Raw genomic sequence first — 24,619 nt, 5'->3', positions numbered from 1 at the left:
CCTAGATGATCTCTAAATATCCCTTCCAACGCCTACCATTCTATGGTACTATGATTCTAAGGAGCTGGCTCAGGCAGAGTACCAAGTTGGAAAAGAAACTCTGCCTTATTCCTGTCACAGGATATCCATGACACAATGAAAGGTCGATACTGCTCCATCAGGCTTTAGAGAAGGAGGAGAAGGATGAGTAAAAGCCAGGATCCAGTCCTCTCACAGGGAGGATTCCCTTCAAGAGGGACTAGCCTCCTCCAGGTAACTATGTGAGTGCCTATGAGGACTTAGGTCCCAGTATGGGCACCTCAGGTGCATTCAATAACCCTGGGTCTGAGCAGTTCTCAGCTCATAGCAAAGCTGGTTTCTTAAGCTCTGAAGTTTTTACAAAGAAATTAATTCCTGCTCCCTTTTTGGGGGGAGGCCAAAGTAGTTGTGGTGGGAGGACATTAAACTGCAGCTGTTTCATTTGTGCTTTCAACAACATAGTAGAAAGAAAAACTACCCTAAAAGAAACTGGGGATGAATATCAAAGAGATGAGTTTGTATAGCTTTACACCTGTATGTTTTTGAGAAAGATCATAAAAATGCCAGGAGCCTTGTGCCTGTTACAGCAGCTCTGAATTGGTCTCTCAGGTGCTCAAAAGCAAATTTCATCTTAGAGGCAACTAGAAGAAGACTCCCCCACTGTGCTGGCACTTCTTGAGCTATAGTACTATTGCATATCCTGGTCAGAGGCTGTGGTCTACACGACTGGCATAAGCTTCAGGTCCCTGCCACCAGCAACATTTAGAACAGCCTCAAGACATTGCTAAGTTAGGACAGGGACCAAACCAGCACACAAACAGGCTGAAAGGGCTACGGAGGTTCTAACCTTTGGGGGGAAAAGAAATCATAAAAAGAACCTGTAAATGAAAGCCTGACACTTCAAGCAAGTACCACCACAAATGTGCAAGTGCCTTCTCCTCCTTGCTCAGCCACGTGAAGCACCAGGAGCAAGCACTGCCGGCAAATCCCTGAGCCACTTTTGGGATCGTAACAGGAAGAGCTGTCTCAGAGGACATCTCACACAGGGATGCCCTTAACAAAGAAGAATAAGCATGCACTATGAGCAATTGGATGATCATGCACATAAAACACCAGGGAGAGGAGTCCAGCATAAGGGTAATCTGACTATAGCTGCAGATGCACATGAGAACCTGGAGGGAAAGTGTGATGTGTAGTCAGTGATGCAAAGAAGGGGGAAGGAGAGGGGGAGGTGTTCCTGATCTTCTGGATGAAGGAGGGCTGCAAAGGGAAAAGGTGTTAATGAGAGAGTCCTCAAGGAAAGGCAAACCACAAGAGAAAGTTTAGTGTGCAGGGCTGAGGAAAGGAAGACACTGAATTGAATTTTAAGGGAAAAAGTGATAGAACCACTTCCTGCAGAGAAACAGTAAATACCTTCAGGAACTGAACAGGAAAAAAAAAACAGCACTGCAAAAAAAATCCAAGGATAGAGTTTCCTCTGACTGCACACAAGGAAGCTTTACTTCCAATTGACTTGCTGCCACTTATCTCTCTGCAATAAAATGCATTCACCCATCCCAAACTCGCAAAAAAACCCAGAACATTAATTAAAAAAAAAAAAAAAGGAGTTTATATCCCCTGAAGCAGGACATTATGCATATGAAACACCAAAGAAACTTTGTCAGGCTATGCTGAAAGAAAAAAGGATGGAATATGAAGTGTTTTCAGACACAAGAAAATAGGCAGCAAATGGGGGGGGAGGGGGGGGGGCAGGAGGAGGAAGGAAATAAAACAAAACCAGGGAAATACTGCTCATCTGAGGCTTGTCAAATGCTACATGACAGAAGAGGAATGCTGATAGATAGCTCCGTTGCATTTGTTTCCATGCTTTTAGTGCCCTTCCAGATTGACAGTCTCTTTCCTATCTGAAGGAAAAGACACAATGATGCTGGGGACACTGGACTCGAACTACCCTGTTGCAGGTGGGAGAGCAGAGGCTGTTGGCCTTGCCAGCATGCCAGGAGATCATCCTTTGGGCTCCTGGCTTTTTTCTCCCTTCCATCTCCAATCAGGCTAAATGAAATGGATCCATTCATGGGTTTAGCAGTGGCAAGCCCGCTCCATCCCCAGGCACTGAAGGGTTGTAATAAGAGCAAACGCTTACAGAATGTTTGTGCACTTTCCAGTTGAGCACAAGCAGCCTCAGGGACAGCTCAAGCTACAATGCACCTTCTGAACAGCCCTGGGAAAGGGGTTAGGAAGATAGCTTCACTTATTTTCAAAAGGGGAAAACTGATGAAAAACCTGTCATGGTCATGACTTAAAAGACACCCCAAAAGCATCAGAGCTGGCAAAGCAGACATTCCTCACACGATGCTCTTTCCCCTCTGCCTCCCTCCATGCTCCAGGGCATCAGCAACCTCACCCAGTAAGATCCTCTCCTGGATTCCCTCCCCTCCCATTCATGATCACATAACATCCCCAGGGCAATTGCTCACACCAAAAAGGCAACATGAGGAAAGTATTTAATGTATGTTTACATCTTTTAATATAGTGTAGCAGCTGGAATCAAAAAGAAAAAAACCAACAACCAAACCCCAGGCTTTGGCATATGAGCAGCATGGCTCTATGCAGAGCTCCCTCCTAATCACCACCACTCCCTGGACCACAGCTTTAGAAATGAGGCACTATAGCCCCTGTTGCTCAATTAGTAGAGCAGTAGAAAGCTTAGGAGCAGGTATATCTTCTTCCTCTCTAAGTGCCCACTGGATAAATGTTATATCCCCAGTTCACAGCCTCTTTTTACATTGCTGGCATCACCAGTCCTTTGTGTACCCACATGCTGTTACTTAAATTGCTTCCATGTTTTCATTACTTGCCCTCTGTGCTGTGTGTATTGAAACTCCTGCAAGAATGCTGAAGAGGTATTTCAAAGCATTGGGGACTACTGGAGATGTCGCTGAAATTGTTATGCGAAGAACTTAAGTGATTTTTCCAGTCCTGGTAGAATTTGCTCCTTCTCAGGGGGGAAGATAAATTCAGGTGCTACTCCAACGAGGTGCAGGACAACTACTCCCACTCATCAGAGACATAAGCATGGTTCTTGCAGCTCAGGTTGTGCTCAGCTCTCCATCCTTAAATATGAGTCTGCAGGGCCCATATATGTGCCCTGAATTCATAAGCAGGGTGGTAAACTCAAATAATGATGCTGGCACCACGCGCAGGGGAAATGCATACATTGGGCCAAACTCTGCTGGCAAAAATCCACGGAGGACAGAGGAGTGATGCCAGCTGAAGGTCTGCCCCATTGGTTTAAATGCATTGTTCCCTACTGCTGCTGCTAGCTTCTTTTCTGGAGTTAGTGATGATTAAAACAACCAGTAATCAAACCCTAACCCTTGAAATATCAAAACCGCCAGAATCACTTAAGTGTGACAACCACTACTTCTTAAACCCATTCTACAGCTCCCAGTGGTTCTCCTATCTCCCAGGGAAATCCACAGGTATACCAGACAGCTTCACCTCCATTCCAGTGTCAACTTACGCTTTTCTCCTTTCTTCTCCCAAAAATTTCTGTGACTGCCCTGAGACATAAGCATTGGCCACAAAAGCATGTGCACTGCCAGCACTGGAACCCTTCTTGCACTGATTTCCAACTTCCCTCTCCTGTAGTGCCTTTCATCACCTCCTGATATGAGATGTTCCCAGCCAAGTTCTGCATCCTGCAACCCATGAGCTAAGAGGCAATTGTGTGCAAAACCCCTTTGGCTGCAGGATAGTTACCATCCTGCTGATGCAGGCTGCAGGTCTCCAGGCATCAAATCCCTTGAGGTCATAGCCCTGAGGTCTTCCAGATCCCTGCTGGGGACTCCTCTGCCCTGGCCCCTGCTCAGCAGCTGCTGCCCAGCAGCCGTTGGGTGTTATGCTAATGGATGTGCCGGTGCAGCCGCCCTCTCCCCATCTGCTCAGAGCATCCACCTGCTGGCTTGGCTTCTTTTTGTTTTGTTTTAATGGCCAGATTAGGCCAGTGCCGTCCCAGAGCGCTTCCAGCCTGTGCAGAGTGTGTGAACACAGTACCAGCCATCTCAGACCTCACAGCACAAGTGCAAGCTGGATACAGAGCATTTGAGTCATGAGCCAGCTTCAGATCCCTTATTATTTCAGTAAAAAAAGACCTTTAAGATCATCCAGTCCAACCACGAACCTAACACTGCCAAGCCCATCACTTACATTTCAGCAATTAAAGTCTCACCCTGAACATAACTTTTGTGTGCTTTTGTTGTTGTTGTGATTATTTTTTTTTCATAGTTTCCTTATAATTAGCTTTACTTATTTAACTGTTTTGGATGGCCATATGAACATAAAGGAATATGACTGGGTAATAAACAGAACCGAAAGCTCTAATGTTTAAGCAGCCACACACTCCATGGTCCATGTACAGTAGGCAGTGGTTTGAAAGTGTATCTTTTCTTCCTCCACAGCCATGAAGGGATGATCAAGTGACACCTTTACAGTCACCAAGCACAGTCTCACACAACTGCTGGTTCCTGAGACCTCTGTAAGTGTTCAGAGAGGAAAGGGAAGTGGAAATAAGACATTGCTCAGTGCTAAGAAGACAATCCATCCTCACTAACTGGAAAAATCTCTTTTCAGTGTGTTACAGGGCCAAACCTTTTCTGGGCTAAAAAAGAGCTATTTTTAACATGCATATGGAGTATGCCATTTGGCAGCATTCTGAGAAAAAAAAATCCACTTGATTAGACATTTTTTTCAAGACCAGCTTCTAAGAGAGGTATTCTCAGTGAGCTGTTTTAATCTCCATAGGTGCTGCCTTGAATCAGTGTGAAATGTTGATCCTTCAGAAAGTGATTTGGAGCTGTTAGAATTTTAGTCTAAGTCAATCTGCAGAGGACATTGTCTCCAGGGACAGATGCTGGCAATTAGCTTCCTCAAGGCTTCAATCAGCCCTTTGAGCATGCAGCAAGTGTACAAGGCATGTGAGAAGTGAAGATCTTCTGCACAGTGAGGGATCCAAGCTACAGGAGCCGGAAAGCCATGTCATGTCCTAATCAGTCCTAATCAGGTGTCTGCTCTAATCAGTGGACATCTACATTTCAGATTAATTTATCCAGGTTTTGGAGATACTCATGTGTCTTTCATGAAATCTGGATTTCTACTTGAAGTCATGATACTTATGTGCTACCAAGGAGGAAGAGGTAAAAGCATTGGTACCATGATAAAGCCTCAACTCAACCAAAGGTCCTTTGTCTAAAGCCTAGGACAGAAAACACCAGTACACCCAAAATCACATAAGTAGTCCCCAGATGCCCCAACCAGTCCCCACCACCTCCCCACCAGTGCTGCTTAAAACACTTGAAACAAATTCATTACTGACATTACTGAAAACAAAAGTGTGCTCCCCAAAACAGCTCATACAAAGACAGGATTTTCTCTCTTTTCTCCTCCTTCTTCCTCTCCTTAACTAAATGAAAAAAAAAAAAGAACCAAAAATAAGGAGATCAATTTTTACACAAACTTAAGAGTGCCAAAAATATCTCTCCAGAAGGATATTTCAAGAAAATGATAAGCATCTGGAAGAAAATGAGACTTACAATGGAAGTATTTTCTGAAGCATAACCATAGTGTTGCTAGCACAATGCTCTAATCAAGAATAATGGTGCCTTTCCCGTGTTACAGGGGAATGGATTCAATTGTTCGCCGTGAACATACCTGTATTTTAAAAATGTAGTGGAAAGCTTTAACTGACAAAAGGCTCGAGCATTAGCGCTCAGACACAAAGCAGTTCAGGAGTAGGCTCCTTCATTTATCACTCATGTAATGATTAATCTCAAATCTCAATTGCACACAAGAAGAGAAGACGCCTGGATGAACTTTTGATCCCTTCCGAACTGGTTCATCTGAAGAACAGCTCAAGATCATCCCCTCAGTGTACTTGGCAGTGCAATAAGAGATACTCACTCTCTATCATCTCCTCCACAGCCAAGAAGGGCTTTGCAAACCTTGCAAAGGTTATGTTTTGGACATAAGAGATTTGAGAAGGTTTAGTCCTGCCCTCTCCCTCTGCTTTCAGGAGTGAGAAGAAATATGGGGAAGAACAGGCCTTACCTTCTTTTTGGAGTGTGATCTGTCCTCTTCTTTAGCCGCTTTGCTGTTTTTCCCAGCTCTGGCAAGCTTCTGCTCCCCAGACTGCTTGATGGTGATTTTGATCTCAGGAGGGCAAATATAGTTCTCCAAGTTCTTTGGGGGCTTCTTAGCTCTCTTGGTGGTCTGGATCTTCAGTTTTAAACTCCCCTCTGTGAAGTTAGCCTCCTTGATGGAAAATTCCTGCTCCTCTAGGCCATCTCCCGCCACCCATTTCTCACTGTCTGCATTGGAAGTGGAATCCACGTCTCTCCCAGAACCCAGCTCGTCCTCTTCCTCAGGCTCCAGCCTCTCGCCACTCACCGGGATCCCTTTCCCCGCGCCCGCCGTAGGCAGCATTGTCTCCCCGCCACAGCTGGAGGCAGGCGGGGGCTTCGCAGAGCTGATAGTGCCTGGCAGAAAGTCTGCCTCACCCCCTCGTTGCCGGGAGCTGCCCAAAGTCTCCCTGGGCTCCATCTTAATACTGCAACACCCTGGAGTTTTATCAGACGGAAGGGGAGCGCGGGAGGGGATGAGGAGAGCGAGGGCGAGGATGATCCCAGGGAACGGATGGTAACTGTCTGCTGAGTTCAACGTCCCGATTGTCCGGAGGCCGTGAGGAGCTCAGAAGACACCAAATCTTCCACTGTCACAAGAAAGAAGATAAAAAAACAACAAAAAAAAGAAAGTTAGGACTTGCCCACGTACCAAATGCCAGCATGGAGATGACTAAATGAGGCACAATGCACACAGCATCTCAAGGGCCTTTCCTTGAAGCAAAATAGGAACCAAGGCTGGCCAGCATCTCTGAGGACTGAATATGGAACAATACCCATGTGTATTGCTAAACTGACGTAAGTCAATGTAGTAAAAAAAAATACCTCAACCCAAACAAAAAAAAATGAATGCAAATGCCTTCAACTCTGGTTTTGAGAAATAAATGAGAGGGCAACCAGCTCTCCACACCCATAAACCTCTTGGTTATTTCAAAGTGCTCGCTGTCACGGCATGTTTTTTAGAAGGGAGTAAAAAATAGGCAGACACTTGTCTCAGGTTAAACAGTAACTCAGTGATCAGAGCACAGAAAACATGGTGTTGGCTTGTAAATCAGGTAGAGGAGTTTCCAAGTCCCTATTTCCCCACTTCTCGGGTAAGAGAGAAATGTCATCTTCTGCCAGCTATTTTAGAGGGTACTCTGCTCTGGACAAATTATCCATGGCACACTGGGCCAGACACATACAGTCTGCTGTTCAAGATGTTCCCGGGTATGCTTCAAGTGCTGCAGGATCCAACTGAGTCTCTTAAAGGGCATATCAGGGACCCAAGTATTGAGGGTGATGAAGGAAAGCTAAAGCCAGTGTTTTACTCGTGCCCTTGGGTACTGCTGCTTTGTGGAAAAGACTTGGGCCGAGTGAAGCAAAGACTGTGCTCTCATCCTTTCCATTGTGGGCTCTCTTGAAAACATCACAGACTGAACCCTTGGGATGGAAGCACTTGTATTCAGTAGCTCAGAAAGTCTTGGCCGAAGTTAACAGGAGAAACTGAATGTCCAACTGAGGTAAAAGTTGTATCAACCAATGACACAGAAGAGCTAAGTTAAATGCCAAACTGTTGGTTAAAAAAGTAAACACATAGGGTGTTTTTAAAGGTATTGAGGTGCTTTCACACACCCTCCCTAAAATGTCCCATATAGTCACCCCTCATCTTGCCTCACAGCAAGTCAGTTTAGGCTACAAACTTAGCAGGGGTGTATCTCAGAGAGAAACAAAGATATTTCCTGCTACTTCAGTATGGGTCAGAGCAGTATCACTTCTGGCATACTGAGACAGAAACAAGAAGGCATTGCCAGGCGTAGGTGCTGGGGATGCAGACCTACTCCTTCAGCAGTAGCTCCCTGCTAGATTAGCTCTGCTACGCTGCCAAAGCCCACTCCTCAACCAACTGCAAGGAAGATCTGAGCTCTGCCAGAGACTTCCCAGGTCATTCTTAGTAGCAGTAAACCGTAAATGGGAAACAAAAATGATCTTGCTACCTATCATCAAGTTGTAACAGTATTATCAGGCTAGATTACTCTAGTTTAAAGCACAGCCCGTCAAGAAAAATTACATGGCTTTGTATGACTGGCTTTTTCCTGCTTTTTAAAAATATCTTTCGTAAGGTTAAAATTTAAAGAGAAGTAATAACAAGTACCTTCAATTAGTTATATATGTACATTTCCACTGGAGTACTGCCACAGGTCACTTGTCTGACCCTGGCACATATGGCTACTAATGGAAAGTCCTAGGCATTCTAGACATCCATGAAATCATTGGGTGACCTTCACTCAGGTCCCAGAAGACACAAATTCAAATAAAGTTCCCACGAATGCATAAGCTGATAGTCCAAAGAGAAAGAGAAAAAAAATAGGAGAGGGAAGAAGAACTATCATGGAGTCTGAGCTACCATCTAGCCTTCTGTAGCTCATAGTAGATAGAAGTCCACAACAAAAACATTCATACTTAAGTTGTACATCTTCTGGCAATAGGATAGGGAGGAGACTCAGTTCCCAGAGTTGCTGCCACTGGCCTCATTTAAGGTGAACTTGGAGAACTAACAGACTCAAGGTTTCCTGCATACCTGCCCTGACTCACCCTGGGGTCAGTAAGTCTCTCCATTTCATCATCTGTGCAACAAAGATCATGCTAACCTCATTCAAACCTGTTGTGTAGGGTAGGTTAGTTAATGTCCTTGTGTAGTTTCAAATCCAAGTGTTTATCATGTGGTAGTCACTAATTACTAACGCAATTAGTACATTAAAGCCACCCAGTTGCAAGAAGCTGCTCCACCTAATTGACCAACCTCGACTCTCCTTTGTGCCCATGGAGGTGATGAGAGTCAGAGTTACTTTCCTCTTCCAACCAGTCTAATCAAAAAAGAAGGAAAAAAAAAAAAAAAAGGCTGTCCTATTTATCTGCCATTTCATATTGTTAATCTCCTTGGAGAGGGACACAATGTACACATGCTCCTGGGCTGCAACACAAACACAAGGTGGTAAAAGCTCCACCATACAGCATTCCAGGGAGTTACTGCTCTGGTATGCACGCATGTACAATGGGCACTCTGTGCTTGTCTCCACCCACAGCCTTTTAACCTTCCTCTTGCTGCTAGTTAAAAAGAGAAGGCTTCTAGCAGACAGCATGTAGCTCAGCAGGATGAGTCTACCAGCCACCATGAGCACAGGGAAGTGACCGCAGCCCCTCCATAAAGAACCAAGTTGATTGGGATCCTGTGTTGAGTAAGAGCTGAAACAAAATTCATGGCTCTGATCTGGGAAGGATATTTCAGGTTTTGAGTCATTGGGTAATGTTTTATGCAGGGTGAATAAAAAGCTGGGTTTGTGTTCCAAAGTCTGGTTGTGGGTCGCAGACCCAAACGTTGACCCCTGCTTGGCCACCAGATCAGTAATAACAAGAAACATGAATAGTATGAACATGAATAAATTCATTGAATTACACCAGTGTCAGGTGAATTCAGGTTAAAATCCACCTTAAAATCCCACTAAGAACAGGTGGGCCCTTGTTCCACTAACAGCCTGCAGGTGAAGACATCATCAGACTCAAAGGTAATAACAAATAGGCCTGTACTCAAACACCAGGCAGAATTAACTGGGTCATTGTTCTAGGTTATCTCCTTGCTGTCCTCCAGGGTTGATAGTTAAATGACTTGGGTGCAGTGACATTAGACTTGTCTTTCTCGTTTGGGCAGGCTACCTGTGCTTTGACTAACGAGGAAACGTCATTTCAGGCCTCTGAACTTGTAAACTCTTTTGGAAACCTCTCCAGACTGCCTGAAAGCAAAAGCACTGAAGAGCTGGTGATCAGCACTTTTCCTCCAGCAACTCCAGCCTTAGAAGATCTGCCAGTATGCGGATCTGGAAGTCCAGGGAGGAAGCAGATTTTCCAGGAGACTGCTATCTCTCTTTTCAACACCCAAGAGATGGGGGCTGTCTGGACCTCTAAGTGCCCACTCCAATTGCCCTTCCAGGCCTTCAAGGCTCACCAGCATCAAGTCCCATTGAATAGACAGCTATGGAGCTGTTTCAACATTCATATTTAGCTCCCAGAGGAAAGTGTTACCACTAGAAAGTTTCCTGCAGTCAGGTTAAATTTGAGGAGGATAATTCACAGGTGAATGACAACAAATTTCACAGAAGTTGTCATTAGCTCTTAATTAAGGAGAAATTCACGCTTCCTCTGATAAGTACTGAGAAATAATCAAAGGCCTGTGTGCTCAGCCTGGCTATAGCTGTAGCATGGTTCTTATCAGCTCCTCTGGGCATCTCAGACACACTTCTGGAGGCAAAGGGCTGAAGTACAGCATTGATACTAGATGCCTTCTATTAAGGGTTCTGAATACACTTCCTTCTCCTGCCTCAGGCAAGTATTCATGCTTGCAAGTATTCAGATGCCAGGGCTATCAAGTGATTAAACTGAAAATTTGATGAGGACAAAAACAGAGGTGAGAGCCCACAGCAGGGGTGAGAAATCCACCTCTTCTGGATTGTCTGTGAAGTGAAAGTGGGTGTAACACTTGGCCCTATTCGCAGCAGCAACCACATTAGCCACAAGCAAATGATGATTAGACAAATGCAAGCAAGCCAGGTTCAACTGCCCAGCGTTTGTGCTCTTGCTCTGGTTTCCTCAAGCACTGGGAGCACCAGCAGAGAGTTTGGAGAAATATGAAGAGATACTGCCCACACGCCATAGGACACTAATCCTAGTCATGACTGTATAGCTACTGCCTTCATTTATCCATATAGTCTAAATGCCTTAATATAAAAAAGAAAATGTGAACAAGGGGGAAACTGAGGCACAAGCCTGAGAAGGTCACAGTGATGTGAAGTGGAACCTATATCTTCTCAAACTCCATGTCTACCACATTGCCTTTGGATCTCTCATTCTCTCATGTGATATACAGTAAAATCCTTAATCTCTGTAAAATATCACAAATCCCGGGAGCCTCTTTACTCTCCATCTTTTTAAAACCATTCACCACAAGCACTGGAGACTATACAGCAATATTTAATGATGAGGTATTACCTTTCACTCCAAAGACTCCTGGGTAGCTTCCTTGATTATATATGCCACTGCTGAAATGCAGCTGCCTCTGAGGCAGAGGCCAATGGACAACCCACATTACAACAGAGGGAAAGTTTTGGTCAGAAACCTGCTTTTAGGAGAAGTGCCAGTGAAACTTCAGAATCCATCATGGGACATAAAAAACCCAAGAGCCTGGCACGCAATAAGCTGCACTGAACTCAGTTAACTCACATTAGGAATACCAAACCAAAACAAACTTCCCCAAAAAGCACCCCAACTTAGCTCTTCATTATTGCATTACAAAAAAACAAACCTATGACTTTCAAGTGTGGTTTTGTTCATGGTCCGTGCACTGCCAGATCACCAGCAGCACATGTTTGGTTCAGGTCAGGAGCCATAGCACACAAGGTGAAGGTTCAGCCTTTCCTCATGCCACCTTAAAGGACTGCCTTTAAGGAAGGTTGGGTTGGGTAAAACTTGCGAGCTATAAAGTGCGCACAAGTGACTAGGTATGACACCACACAAAGTCTGCTGGGATAAAATTAAGTCACTTCATGATTTTTTTTTTAACAAATTTGAGCCAGAATAATAGGTTCATACTGGATTGGTGTCATGCACCAGTAGTGTATTTAATCTGCCACTCAGAGCCCTGGAGCTAGATTTATCGCACCTTTGAATCACAGTCTTAGTTACTTCCTTTGGTCACGATGCTCTGAAAGAACAACCCAGCTTTGACAATGAGATGGAAAAATGACAGTGACAGCTATTTTCTATCCACACTATAGATCCTATAAGAAATATGCTCTGCCTTTCCTCCACCTTGCCTCAGTCTGGACAGAAACAAGTGAGAGGAGTTCCCCTTAAAGCAAAATAAATGAGCTTCATTATCTCTTAGTAAAGAATCAGAGATGGCCTGGTGATGCACAGATTCCAACCAGACACATCCTTAAGCATCCTGCCCTAGGGGACCCTGCACTGAGCAGCGTGGTAGGCTGGACAATCTCCACAGACCCTTCCAACACCAGACGTTCTGTGCTTCTGTGATAATTTTTTTTTGGTGTCTCCAGTACTGGGCAAATTCGTCTATCTACTACACAATTTTAAACACACTGCTAAAATCCCAGTCCATAAGATAGACCTAGATACAGGCATGACTATACAACAGATTCGATATGAGATCCTCCACAGATAGGAGTAATTGCAAGTGGAATGATCATCTGTGAATGCCTGTAAATACACAGATTATCTATGAAAGTAACTAACTATGGCACAAGATTCATTGATAGGGCGAGTTAGATACACACGGGTTTACACAGAAGAAAGGTAACCCCTCTCTGTGTGGTCCCCTTGCTTTCAACCCTGCTTTTGTTCTAGTCTTTCCACCTCAATCTCTGATTTTATGTGGTCTGTGTGAGGGCTTTCCCTGAAGGGAAGGGATGCAGGCTCTCCCAGGTGTGGTCTATCCACATGAAAGCAAAGAGCAAGGATTAATAGTAGTTACCAAAACAGCAGAAGGTAATCTTTACTCATTTCTAGTGAATTGCCCTGAGCCTAAGTCCTACCAGCCCTCTGCACTGCCACCAGTGTGACTGAGCTATGCTAACTGATGGCTCTCCCTCCACACACTCAAATCTGGCAAAGGAAGCCACATTAGAGGGGAAAAGACATGATAACTCGAAGATCTCTCACAGCCAGATGAGGCTGCAAACATTCCTCCTAAGATAAGGAGACAGAAATAAATGAGAGTCCAAACAAATCTGTAATTACAGAGGCATGTAAGTGTGCACATTACACACGTGTGTATCTGTCTCCCCAACACAGAGGCATTAAGAGTGGATTATGAAATCATATTTGACTCCATAATTAGGTTTGAGACTCTATAATTAGATCAGATAGTCACCTTTCTATGTAAGTAACTAACTATTGTACAGCACTGAAGGGAGGGCCAGCTGAATGATTAAACAACTGACACGGCCATAAATCACAAGGCCCATAAAAGCAATACTGCCCAAGGTACAGCTGTGGCAACAGCGAGTGTAGCAAAGTACCCATCTGTGGCAGAAGGAGAGATGCCCATCATGTTGCCCAACGACTTTTATGAGCTTCTGCCTGAGAACCATGCCAAGGTTTTATACATTTCCTTCACTCACAACCTAAAGCTGTGTCTGGGTATTGGGGAAGGGAGTACAGTCAGCAGACCTGTAAACACCTCCTCATGACAATTTCTGGTCTCTAAAGGATCAACCTCCTCCCACTTGTGCCCTCTGAGACAAACACTGTTGTAGGACTGCTCTAAAGCTGGGTTTGGTTTACTGGATTTACATCCGTGAATCAAGGAGTTACGTTCGATCCTAATGACATCAAGAGCCGCTTATACCCATCACCTTTGTGAAGATTAGGCCTCCAGGACATGAGAAAGCAGAATGAGATAGCAACAGTGCTCCAGCTCATTACAACACAAAAAGCCAAGCCAGGAGATTTGCCTATGTCAGGTCAACACCAGGTTGCTGAGCTCCCAGACCACAAATCATCATGCTTGGTGTGATGTATATTCAAACGTGACTCCTGAGATGATCCCAGAGAATAGCCTGAGTGCTCTGCTGGGTGCAGCAGTGTGTGCCACTACGAGAACACAACTTATTCTATTGACAACAGCCATAAAACTCTTTGGGCAAAAGTGTCAACATGCATGAGAAGGGGATTTCAAATGCCTACTCTGTTCTAGCCAGCGTTTGCCAAGTGCACCATCCTGGAGGTGGTGGCAGCCACTCCAGGCTACAAACAGAAAGTTTTATGGGTATTTAGGGAAAAGTTATTGGCACAGAGACCAGTCACAGAAAGCAAAACCCTGCACAATTCCATCATCCGTGTTACCAAACTTTCCTAGATTGACTCTGCATTTGGAGAGCTGCCATCAGACACAGTAGCCTCCTTCTAACACCGTCATGGTACGGCAATAATCTCTCCTTCTGCCTCTGATCAAACATTTCCCTCTGCACCTTGAAATGTGTGCAAAATGATTTCCCTATATAAATCATTAACAAGTGGTTTGTTTTTATTTACTGCTGCTACCACAGGACTCCTCTTTTCTCCTTTTTTTTTCTCTCCGCCTCCATTATTTCATTTTTGCTTGCACAAGTGCCAAATACACCAGCTTTCCCTCCCTTAAGGAAGAGCAAAGAAATAAATAAACAACACATCTGATAGCAGATCCACTGAGTCTTGACTAAGAATCTGTTCCTCAGAGCCTTAGGTGATGGCACAAGGAGGACCAAAAAGGCTTCGGTCCAGGGTCTACCTGTGCCCAGTCTAAAGGCTGCACAAACAACATATCCCATGTTACTCAATCCTGCACACTTCAAATAAGACTAGGAATAAGAAAGGTTGGATGTTATCCATGCAGGCTTGCACTGTGTGTTTCCATGCGGAACGAGCAGTGGTGTCTCTTATGGTGTTGTATATTGTACCAAACATCCTCAGCATCAAGGGGAAGCTGAGAGGATATAGGGCACACAAAGGGTATGCAAGAACAGGAGTTCTTGGGGGATTTAGAGGAAGGCATTGAGACCACTTTGCCTTGCAGAACGTATCCATCTTCTGGTTTTGAGGGAAGAGAGATTATCTGGGTCAACAAAATGAGAAATGTCCTTAAAGCCTCGTGGACTACAGAAGAAAAAGTGGGAGGCAAAAGCAGCTCTGGACATAAGTGGATGGGGCTGGATGTGCAGAGGGCAAGGAGCAACCCACAGTGCTGGGACAGCACCAGCTGGGTGCATGCTGGTGGGAAGACCTGAGGCCAGGAATAAAGGCAAGATAACGAACAGTTGCTATGGGTAAAGGAAAGGAGTATCTTTGCCTCTAATGAGTCTGAAGAGGAAGCAGTTACAGAAGTGCTGGGAGAAGTTGAGCCAGATGGAAGATAAGAGCCTGCTGAGTACCTGCGCCTCTGAAAAGAAAGGCCTCTCCAACTGAACTACTTCACTGTGATCTTTGTTGCACACATCAGACTCTCTCCGAGGCAGCAAGGAAACAGGATAAGGAGCACCAGATTCATGACTCAAATCTATATTCAAGCAAGACCAGAACTTTGGGTTGTCATGTCAAGAGGATGACGCCAACCTCTTTTTAGTGTGGTGGCCAGTGACAGGGAAAGGAGTAAGGGGCACAAACTGGAAACATTGTAATTTCTACTGCAACACAAGGAGAAACTTCTTTGCTGTTGAGGTGAGGGAGCCTTGGCGGGTCTGCCCAGGGAGGGTGTGGAGGCTCCTTGTCGGGAGGTTTCCAAACCTGCCTGGACGTGTTCCTGTGTGACCTAATTGAAAGGAATCTTCTTTAGAGGGGGGTTGGGCTGGGTGTACTCTAGAGGTCCCTTCCAACGTCCACCATTCTGGGATTCTGGGATTCCCTTGTAATGCCACTGACTTCAGGAGGATGTTAAAGGTTGGGATGGAGTCAAAGTTTAGGGGAATCCAAGGTCAAGCCAGTCATGGAGGTCTCCACTGATGACATGCGAGTCTCTGTCTCCTAATCTGAGTCCTTCACTTAGGTTCCAGGTCTCTGAGCTGCAATGCATTGAGACCCCTGAACTGAAGCATCCAAATCCCTGTTCCCCAACTGGAGATGGACACGGGTTTGAATAGCTCTCAGTTCCTACCTAGGGTCATACTGCAGCTTATTTTAATTGTTCCTCAGACTATTTTTTCAGAGGGTTTCCTTAAGGGCCTTGGTAGGTTTATTCACTCAGTTAAGCCTCAAGAAAATGTTCTGGCCTGGAAGCCACTTCCAGGTACAAGAGCACATATGTCTTCCACTCTGGAAAAAATGATGGAAGGGCAGGACCTATGTTTCTGTGACTACCTCCTATAATACAGAACTGGAATCTAATGTACACACCTATAGCAAATGCTATTTGTGACATTTATCCAGCAGGATTTGTAGGGAGTGTGCCTCTCTCTTTAAGCCAACACACTAAAAGGTCTCCATCAACTTTAGGATTCCTACAAGGACACTTTTAATTTGTCACGGCATCAGAAACCATGATGTCAATTTTTTTGTCCTCACACACTAGAAAATGACACAGGCCTTCACAAGCCCTATGTTTATATCCATTTATCAGCTCAAAGTCCAGCAGGTTAAACTGCTGCCCTGTTTAAAAGCATGTGGTTAAAGTAATTTAAAAGGAAAAAAATGTTTTCTCCTCTTCCCTCAATATCACTTTTTTCTGGATAAATTGAAAAAAAAAAAAAAAAGGAGCAACTGAGAGATGGAGACAATTTACTCAACCTTTCAGGAAGAAAACTGTCATAGAAAACTGTCATCAAAGAAGGAGAAAGCAAGACGTTTTTCAGCCCATTAGGTGAAGGTTTACGGAAGTTACGAGGATGAAACATATGAGTTAATATTTTAAAGTCTTTTGAAACCTTATGAACAATGGGCATGTATAATAACACTTTGCCCAGATGCCTGCTATAATACTTCACATTTATACAAAACTGTTAAAAGACTAAACTCTCCCAGTTAAGCTTCACATCTCTGATCACTTCCAAAAAAGAACTGAAGAATTCAGCAATTATTTCCCTATGCAGAATTCCTTTGAATCCCCAATATAGAGCTCCATAAGAAGGCTCTAGAGAGAAAAAGAGAAAAAAAAATCCACCAAAAACGAAAACAAGGAAGGAAAGAAATAATAATTAAAAAAAAAAGACACAAAAAACTACAGGAAGGATTTCCTTGCCTAGCAAACTAATAGGATTTCAGAGGAGTTTGGGTGCAAACTCCATTGCATTCTCTAAAGCCAAGAGTTTAGCAAGACTGAAGGAGAGGTAGGCATAGATCATAGCATCACTGTAGAATACACTGGGTCTGGAAACACACAGGGAATTTAGGCCAGTGTCCAAGTCTTAGAAATCACATCAGTAGGGTATTCAGGATATGTGGATTCATATGGAGGAAAGAGATGCCTGTAATGCCTTGCAGCTTGACCTCTGGTTTGAGGATCATAATTTTCTCCCTTCCATCTTAAAACCAACTTCTCCATCTGCTAAAATACTAGGACAGAAACAGAATGATTCATTGTATACATATATATCTCTCAGTTTTAAAGGTTAAGGCTAACAAAAATTTCAAAGTAACATAAAACCTCAGGCTTCCGATCTTTAACCCATCTCTAATTTTGAGGCATTTGAGTGAGTCCTGGGTTACCCCATGCTTGCCTACCACACATTCTTCTCAACAGCTTTCCCAAGCACTGTTACAGGAGATACCATACTGCAGCAGAGGAAACTCTGCTCTCATCTCTGCCACATTCATAGAGCCTTTAATTGCACAGGACTGCACAACAGCCCCCACAGAAACAGGAATTCACTTCTTCAGAAGCATCAAGAAACTAAATAAGTCACTCCACAATAGCATTTAGCCACAACCCCAGCACACTGCTCTGACAGACTGTCGCATCCCAAGACAGGCTGTGCTTTGGTATTCTGCACAGCAGGTCAGAGCCTCAATATCACCTTCTGACTTCACCTACCCATGGAAATCGTCTCCTCTCACACAGTCTTTCCACAGCATTGAGCTTTCTTTCAAAAAAGTGCATCAGGCTCACCAGCCCTTCATAGGAAAGACAACTCAGGCTCATCCTTGTCATCTGCATAATTTTTTCTGTGAAAGATCTCTGTGCTGGATGGACTCCTACATGAGCCCCACCACTCTGCCTACTCATAGCAAGAGTAAATTTGACCCTGTGATCTTTGACCGTATTCCCAGAGCTCTTCTCTGGCCAATTTCTCATTTTGTCTCCTGTACTTCAGCCCCAGCCCTTTCCTCTTCATATCTGAAGTCAATGCTATTACTGTCATGCACTGGCAATGGCACGTGGTTTGATGGACGGATACCCCATACCACAGAGATAAAGAGTCCTGAGACCTTGCAAAGATCCTCAAATAGACTTGGAAGTAAACTACAGCTGTAGAGATCATAATCAAGCTTGGATCAAATCCTCCCAGTTCTTGGGGTGTCTGAGGTATGCAGTTTCGAGCTGGCTTTTGGAGAGAGATCACTAACCTGAGAACTCTTCAAAATTTTCAATTTCATATAACAAAAGCCTAAATGAAATAATGACAGAAGATTGCTTTTCCTATCCAGCTGCCCCACAGCTTCCAGTAAAACCTCACCATTGTGTTTGGACAATCTGTGCTGCAAAGTAAATCCAACTCCAAAAGAGCAAAGTAGCCCCTAACTCTATCTCCCTTTCAAGAGCTGAGAAACAGAAATTACTGCCCCCTTCCTTCCTTCACACATTTCCTCAGCTCTGAAAGACAAGCTGCATTATTCTCTGACTACTTTTATTCAATTTAAGAAATTATTTTGCCTGCTTTTTTTTTGTTTGTTTGGGGTTTTTTTTGTCACACCTATTTATCCTCCTGGCATTGCTCTTCTCTATAACCAGTTAAACATGAATTCAGGCTCCAGGTGCCTGTTGGAGAGCTGCTTTTGTTGCCAGCATCCAGTACAACTCTAAGCAGGTCCAATGAACTTTTGAAGCCATGTGAAGCAAGACCTTCACAGTGGAAGAAGGAGAAAGAAATAATCTCTAAGGGTCTGAGTACATCTCAGAAGCAACTTTGCAAACAATGTGAAGAAGGCAAAGCACTTCCAACCCTTTCAATCTCTCCCAGGTTGAAACCTGGAGTTCAGGGGTTTCAAAGCCTGTGTTTAATCAAGATGACAATTTCCTAAAAAGATGTGTCATTTTATTTCCTCAACAGTAATAACGGGAAAGGAAACTCCTTTTTTTTTTTTTCAAGTTGAAAACAGAGAAAGTAATGAGAACAGAACCTATAACAGCAGCAAAACCAGTCCCAGTAGAAACCACAAGCCCTGCAGCAAAACACTGGGAACCTTCTCTGCTAGAGTTCTCCCAGAGACTTTAAGCCTCTTGCTAGGCTTTGGACTTTGAATTCTAACCCTTGGATAGCTGCTACCCCAAGAGTGCCTGGACTTCTCAGCAATAAGGATAGATCTTGTTGTGGATTTCATCTCAAAGCCTGTTTGTTGGGGTTTTTTTTATGCACAGATTTGCTGCCCTTGTCTCATCATCAAATGCATGCTAAATCACAGCACTCACATGCTCAAAAACCTATGTGCTTGCATGTGATGGCAGGCAAAAATGACGTGCTGAATTTTCTGAACATGGCTTAAATATTTTTCAGTTGGGCCCATGCAGGCCATGCATCATGGAGCACATTTTGGCAGTCATTAACACTGTCTTTCAATGTGATTGCAGACCCACAGATCACAGATACTCCAGAGATGGGTAGTTAACGGGGAGCAAGAAAAAGCATCTAGGCATATGGTTAAACAAATCAGTCATCAATTTGCTGGGAGAGCCTTTATTTCCATCACAGCAATCTGCTGGATCCCAGAACTGTTTTTATGTGGTTCATTAGACAATAGCCTTTCTTGCTAATAGTTGGGTCAAAAGTCAAAATTGCTGTGTAATTGCAAGTCTCGGAGCACAAGGCAAGAGTTTTTTAGTCCTGGAGGGTGTTGTCCAAAGGGGAAAGAAAACAGAAGGGAAAGATTATGTGCAAGCAATTGAGCCCTACTGAGAGGGCAAAAAAAGTTTGGGATTAGCCAAATCTTGTAATGGAAAACAAGAGTCCCGTTGGTAAGCTGGCACTTACACCTAAGAGATGTGTGCACTGGAGAAAAGGAGCTCAAAGGATGGGTCAAAACAGACCAGAAGAGGAGATTAAGCAGCATCTGAAGCCAAGAAATGATGGTTGGACCTTTTCAAGCATTTAATGCCTTGAGTTACTGAAGCACATGGCAATAACAGTTATTAAAACAGAACAGCTCCCAGCTTAATCGAAGTACATTATTGGAAATGATACTAAGCAACCTCAGTAGAGAAGCCCAGTAAATATTAAGTCAAGCTAAATAGGTCAGTTATGATCATTATTAATACTAAATCATGGCCACTGTTTCTTTTGTTTGCCAACAACTTGCATAGTTTATAGCTCTGCACAAACCTAACACACCATTTTATTACATTTCAGAGAGTGCATCCTCCTAAAATGATAATGTGTTAATAATCTATGCTGGGCTTTTTGGCAGGAACCAAAGAGCTGAAACAACTTGAAATAACATCAGCAAAAAATTATTTATTCCTCATCCCTAGTTGCAGAGAAAACAGAGGTTTTCTTGGCTCAGTTACTTCTCAATAGATTTCTGGTTTCAATTAAAACTTTGAGTCTGAGAAGTTTAAAAAAAAACACCAACCACCAAAGCCAGTAAGAGATGGAAGAGAAGTCTCCATTCACTGAGTGTTTCTGCCTTTCTTCTCCCCCCACCCCGGCCCCGGCTTTTACATAACCCGTCAGAGCTAAGAGCAGAAATTAAAGTACAACTTCATTGTTTGGAAGGGCTTTGCTCCTTTCTGCTAAAAAACAAATCGAGATGAAAAAAAGTTTCTCCTTTGAGTGGAAGGAGCTTCTGCCTGAGAGGAGTGATCTCAGTGAAGGCTGAGGAAGAGCAGGAAGGTGTGTGTGAAGCAGCCACTTCCACGTTTTCCCTGATAGGCTTTTTTTTCCCCCTCCTCTCCTGTCTATGAGAATAGGTCCTAGATACTTGTTTCCTCAGGTCTGTGCTATCGCTGCCTAACGTTAGTCAGCCGATTATATCATTACCGTAGCCTGCACCGAGTTAGCCCTGGCTGCAGGGGCCGTCGGATCAATAATTGTTCCCATTTGGGTCCATAATATTCAACACGGGATTGGATTTGCCAGCAGTCCTTTACCCCTGAAATCCTCCTGTCAATACGAACAGGATCACATTACTTTCCCTGACAGCAGAGGACTAGCAGGCTCAGCGCTTTGCTCGCCCTCGCACATCTTCTGCGGCTTGACAGATGGACACATAAGGCAACACGGCGGGTCCCCCCCCACCGCCCTCCGCGGGCTCGACCCGGACTGGCACGGCCTCGGCAGGGCCACCGCAGCCCGTGGCTAATGAAACACCGCTGCTTGCGGGGGGAGAAGCGCTGCTCTCCCTCACGCCCCCCCCCGCCCCCCCCAGCCCCCTCCCCATCGGTCGCATTCGCTTGTGGAGGACTCCTCCCAGTGCCAGCTCGCCAGCCACGGCAATCACGCCAGCCACGGCAACCGCCGGCCCCACGGACCCCCCCAGCCCCCGGCACCGAGATGGGGGGCAGTGCCCACCCCCCCCCCAAATGCCCCCCATGCACCACTCCGCCCCCTCCACCCGCGGGGAAGCCCCAGCCTGTCCCCTTGCGAACCCTCCCGGGCACGGGGGGCCGGATCCCCCCGTGCCCACCCCCGCAAGCTGCCGCTCCCAGGGTCTGGCTCCCGGCGGCGAAGTGCCCTTTTAGCGTCAGGCCCGAGATTATCGGTGCCGTTTATTTGAAGCGGAAACGAATCGGAAATCCTTCTCTCAACTGCCTTTCTAGAGACATAAATACACACAGAGGCAGGGGCAGGCAGCGCAGGGGACCGCCGGTGCCCGGTGTGATGCACACACACGCTCACTCACACACTCACACCGCGGCGAACAAGGGCGGGAGGAGGCCCCCGTCTCGCCGGGAGGGACCCGTTTTCGCACTGCCCGGCAAGGAAGGGGTGTGAGTGTGCGTGAGTGAGTGTATGTGAGTGTGTGTGTGCTCAGAGGTGGGTAGGGAGCCTTGCGCCAGGGCTGGAGTTGACAATAGCCGCCCGCGGCTGCCGGCTGCGTTTTAGCCCCCTCCAAAACCGACACACACACATACACTTCTCGATAATACCGGCGATATTCCAACCGCCCGGGGGCGAGAGGAGGGAATATATGGGGTGAGGAGAGGGGCTACCATGGTCCCGAGGGAGGCAATCACGGTCTTATTAATAATCATTATTAACGCGCCTCAGTTCGCACCGAGAAGGGGGAGCTGTGCCGGGGGGGGGGTGTGAGTGAAGTGTCCCGCACTGCTAATTACTCCTTTTTCCAACCCCCCCACTTCTTCGCTCTTGCAAATTGCCGCTTTTCGGGGCTGTATGTCCTTTTCAATGTCAAGACAAGAGCGGGGCCGCCCCGGGGCAGCGGCGCTTCACCCCCCGCGCCCAACGCCGAGCAGCGCCGCGAACCCCCCCACACACACACTCTCTCACACACATACACTCACACACACACACAAATCCCCATAAGGTTACAGTGTTGCTCTCTAGCTCCACTTAACCTGCAATTTACGAAGCGGGTAGGGGGGGACACCAACATCCCCCCCCACTCCTTTCCACACACACACACAGTTGCCACCTACCCCCGGCACCATCGGGGACACATATACCCGTTACAAAAGAGGTCGGGGGACACACACACATAAGTATGGGGGGGGTTGTAAATACATTATGCAAACTCCTCAAAAAATTGCAACCCCTTCCTAGCAGCATGGTCTTACCCCCCCCCCCATACACATACACCGCCCCCCAGCCACAAAGCGCGGGGAGGGAGAGGGTCGGAGGGGGAAGACTTGCATGCATTGCACAGGGCAGAAATATCCCCCCCCAAAATAAATGAAGCCCTTTCCGCGCCATTGCAAAGTCACAAAACGAAAAAAAAAAAAAAAAAAAAAAGAAAAGAGACATTAACTTTTGCATGCAGAGGTAAAATGGGGCGGGGGGGGTGGAGAAGGGAAAAGAGAGAGGGGTAAGACCCTCCTGCAACCCAGTTCACCGAGACAGACCTTTCCTCGATGGCTCAGGTTTTTTGTTGCCTTTTTTTCCCCCCTTTTTTTCCCCCCCGTTTACTAACCCATATCCCCAAATCGGCAGTGGGGGCTTCTTAGTAGCTTCCTCTTCTTCTTCTTCTTCTTCTTCTTCTTCTTTCTTCCTCCTTCCTCGGATTCCCCCCTTCTTGTCTCTTCTCTTTTAGATCCCGGTTTCAATCCCTCGCCACAGCCCCCAAAGGTGCTTTTGCTTGTGTTGCGGCAAACCCATGGCGGTGTTCATCTGTCAGATTAGGGGAGCGCACGGCAGCGCAGCACACGCAGAGCGGAGAGGGAGGAGGGCGGGGGGAGGAGGGAAGGCACCCCGGGAGAGGAGATAGACGGACAGACAGCCGGAGAGATAGCTCGATAGATAAATGATAGATAGATAGATAAATAGACCGAGATAGAGCGAGAAAGGGGGGAAAATGGCGTCTTGGAAGCCGGAATCCCGGAGTAAATCAAATTAACACGCAACACCCAGAGCAGTCCCGGCTAATTTTAGCAGGATTCAAAATAAAATGAAAAGGAAAAAGGGGGTGGGAAAGAGAAAGGGAGGGGTGTGTGAAATAAAGGGGGGGGGGGGGAATGAGGAAAAAAATGGGGAGAGCGGGGGGAAAAAAATGAAGAAAATCAATGCACTGGATAAAATCCTGGATTTGAAATCGATGGAGCTTGTCTCTGGGTCTCTGGCTCTCTTTTTCTTTTCTTTTCCTTTTTTTTTTCTTTTTTTAGGGGGGCTTTTTTGCTTTCTGTTTGTTGTTGTCGGTTGTTTGGGGGCCTTTTGAAAGGGGACGAGGGTGGGGGGCAGCGTTTTCGGTTTTGCTCTTCTCAGGAAGGAGTTTAAAAAAAGAAAAAAAAAAGAAAAAGAGAAAGAGAAAGAAAGAAAGAAAGAAAGAGAGCAAAACCCCGCGACGGGAAAAGGGCTGCTTTGGCGGCGAGGAAGCTGTTCCCTTTATTCCGTCTCTCTCTGCCTCCCGCTCTCTGGTCTCCGGAGCGGGCCCGGGTTGGTGCCGGAGCTCGGCGGGCTGCGGGGCTGCGCCCGCCCGCTCCCCCCGCCGCGCTCCGCTCCGCTCCCCTCCCCTCCGCCCCGCTCCGCTCCGCTCCGCTCCGCCGCGCCGCCCCACGCCGCTCCGGGCCGCGCCGGGGGAGGGCGAACGCGAGGCAGAGGGGGGGAACAGCCCCTTTTCCTAACGGGCACGGGGTCGATGCTCTCACACACACAGTTTCCCCCAGGACACACTCTCCCCTCCTGGATAAGGGTACAGCCTCGGGAAGGGGGCGTCGAGGGGCTGTTGGGTTTTGGTGGTTGGTTTTCTTTTTTTTCTCCTCTCCCTGCTGGATTTTCCTTTCTCTGTCTTTTATTTTGTCTTTTGGTCTGGTTCCCCCCTCTCTCCCTCTCCCTCCCTGCAAGGGGGCGGTGATTTGTTTAAGCAGATCTGGGGGCTGATGGCTCCGTCTCTGTTTCTCTCCCGGAGTCCTGTAGCACTGGAGCGGGAGGCAAGGAGGGGGGGAAGTAAATGGTAATGATCAGGCGAGCGCGCATACACACACACATACACACACACACACACACACACACACACACACACAGAGACACACACTCGGTGTGGCTGCAATGCTCAGCCCTGGGTTAATGTACTCAACAGTG

General features: G+C 46.0%; 1 protein-coding gene across 2 annotated transcripts in view; it reads right to left on the bottom strand.

The window, feature by feature from the left end:
• SETBP1 (SET binding protein 1) overlaps positions 1-23,122 on the bottom strand; it is a 258,416-nt gene extending 235,294 nt beyond the window's left edge. For both annotated transcript variants that reach the window (XM_062018170.1, XM_062018172.1), the window contains exons 1-2: positions 23,016-23,122; positions 6,124-6,784 (exon numbers count right to left, since the gene is read on the bottom strand). In XM_062018170.1, coding sequence (XP_061874154.1) covers positions 6,124-6,615 — 492 coding nt within the window. In that variant the 5' untranslated portion in view covers positions 6,616-6,784; positions 23,016-23,122. The remainder of the gene's footprint in view (positions 1-6,123; positions 6,785-23,015) is intronic.
• Positions 23,123-24,619: the final 1,497 nt, after the last annotated feature.

Source organism: Colius striatus, chromosome Z (genome assembly GCF_028858725.1).
Source record: "Colius striatus isolate bColStr4 chromosome Z, bColStr4.1.hap1, whole genome shotgun sequence".
Taxonomy (NCBI): Eukaryota; Metazoa; Chordata; class Aves; order Coliiformes; family Coliidae; genus Colius; species Colius striatus.
This window is presented reverse-complemented; position numbering and strand designations above follow the sequence as displayed.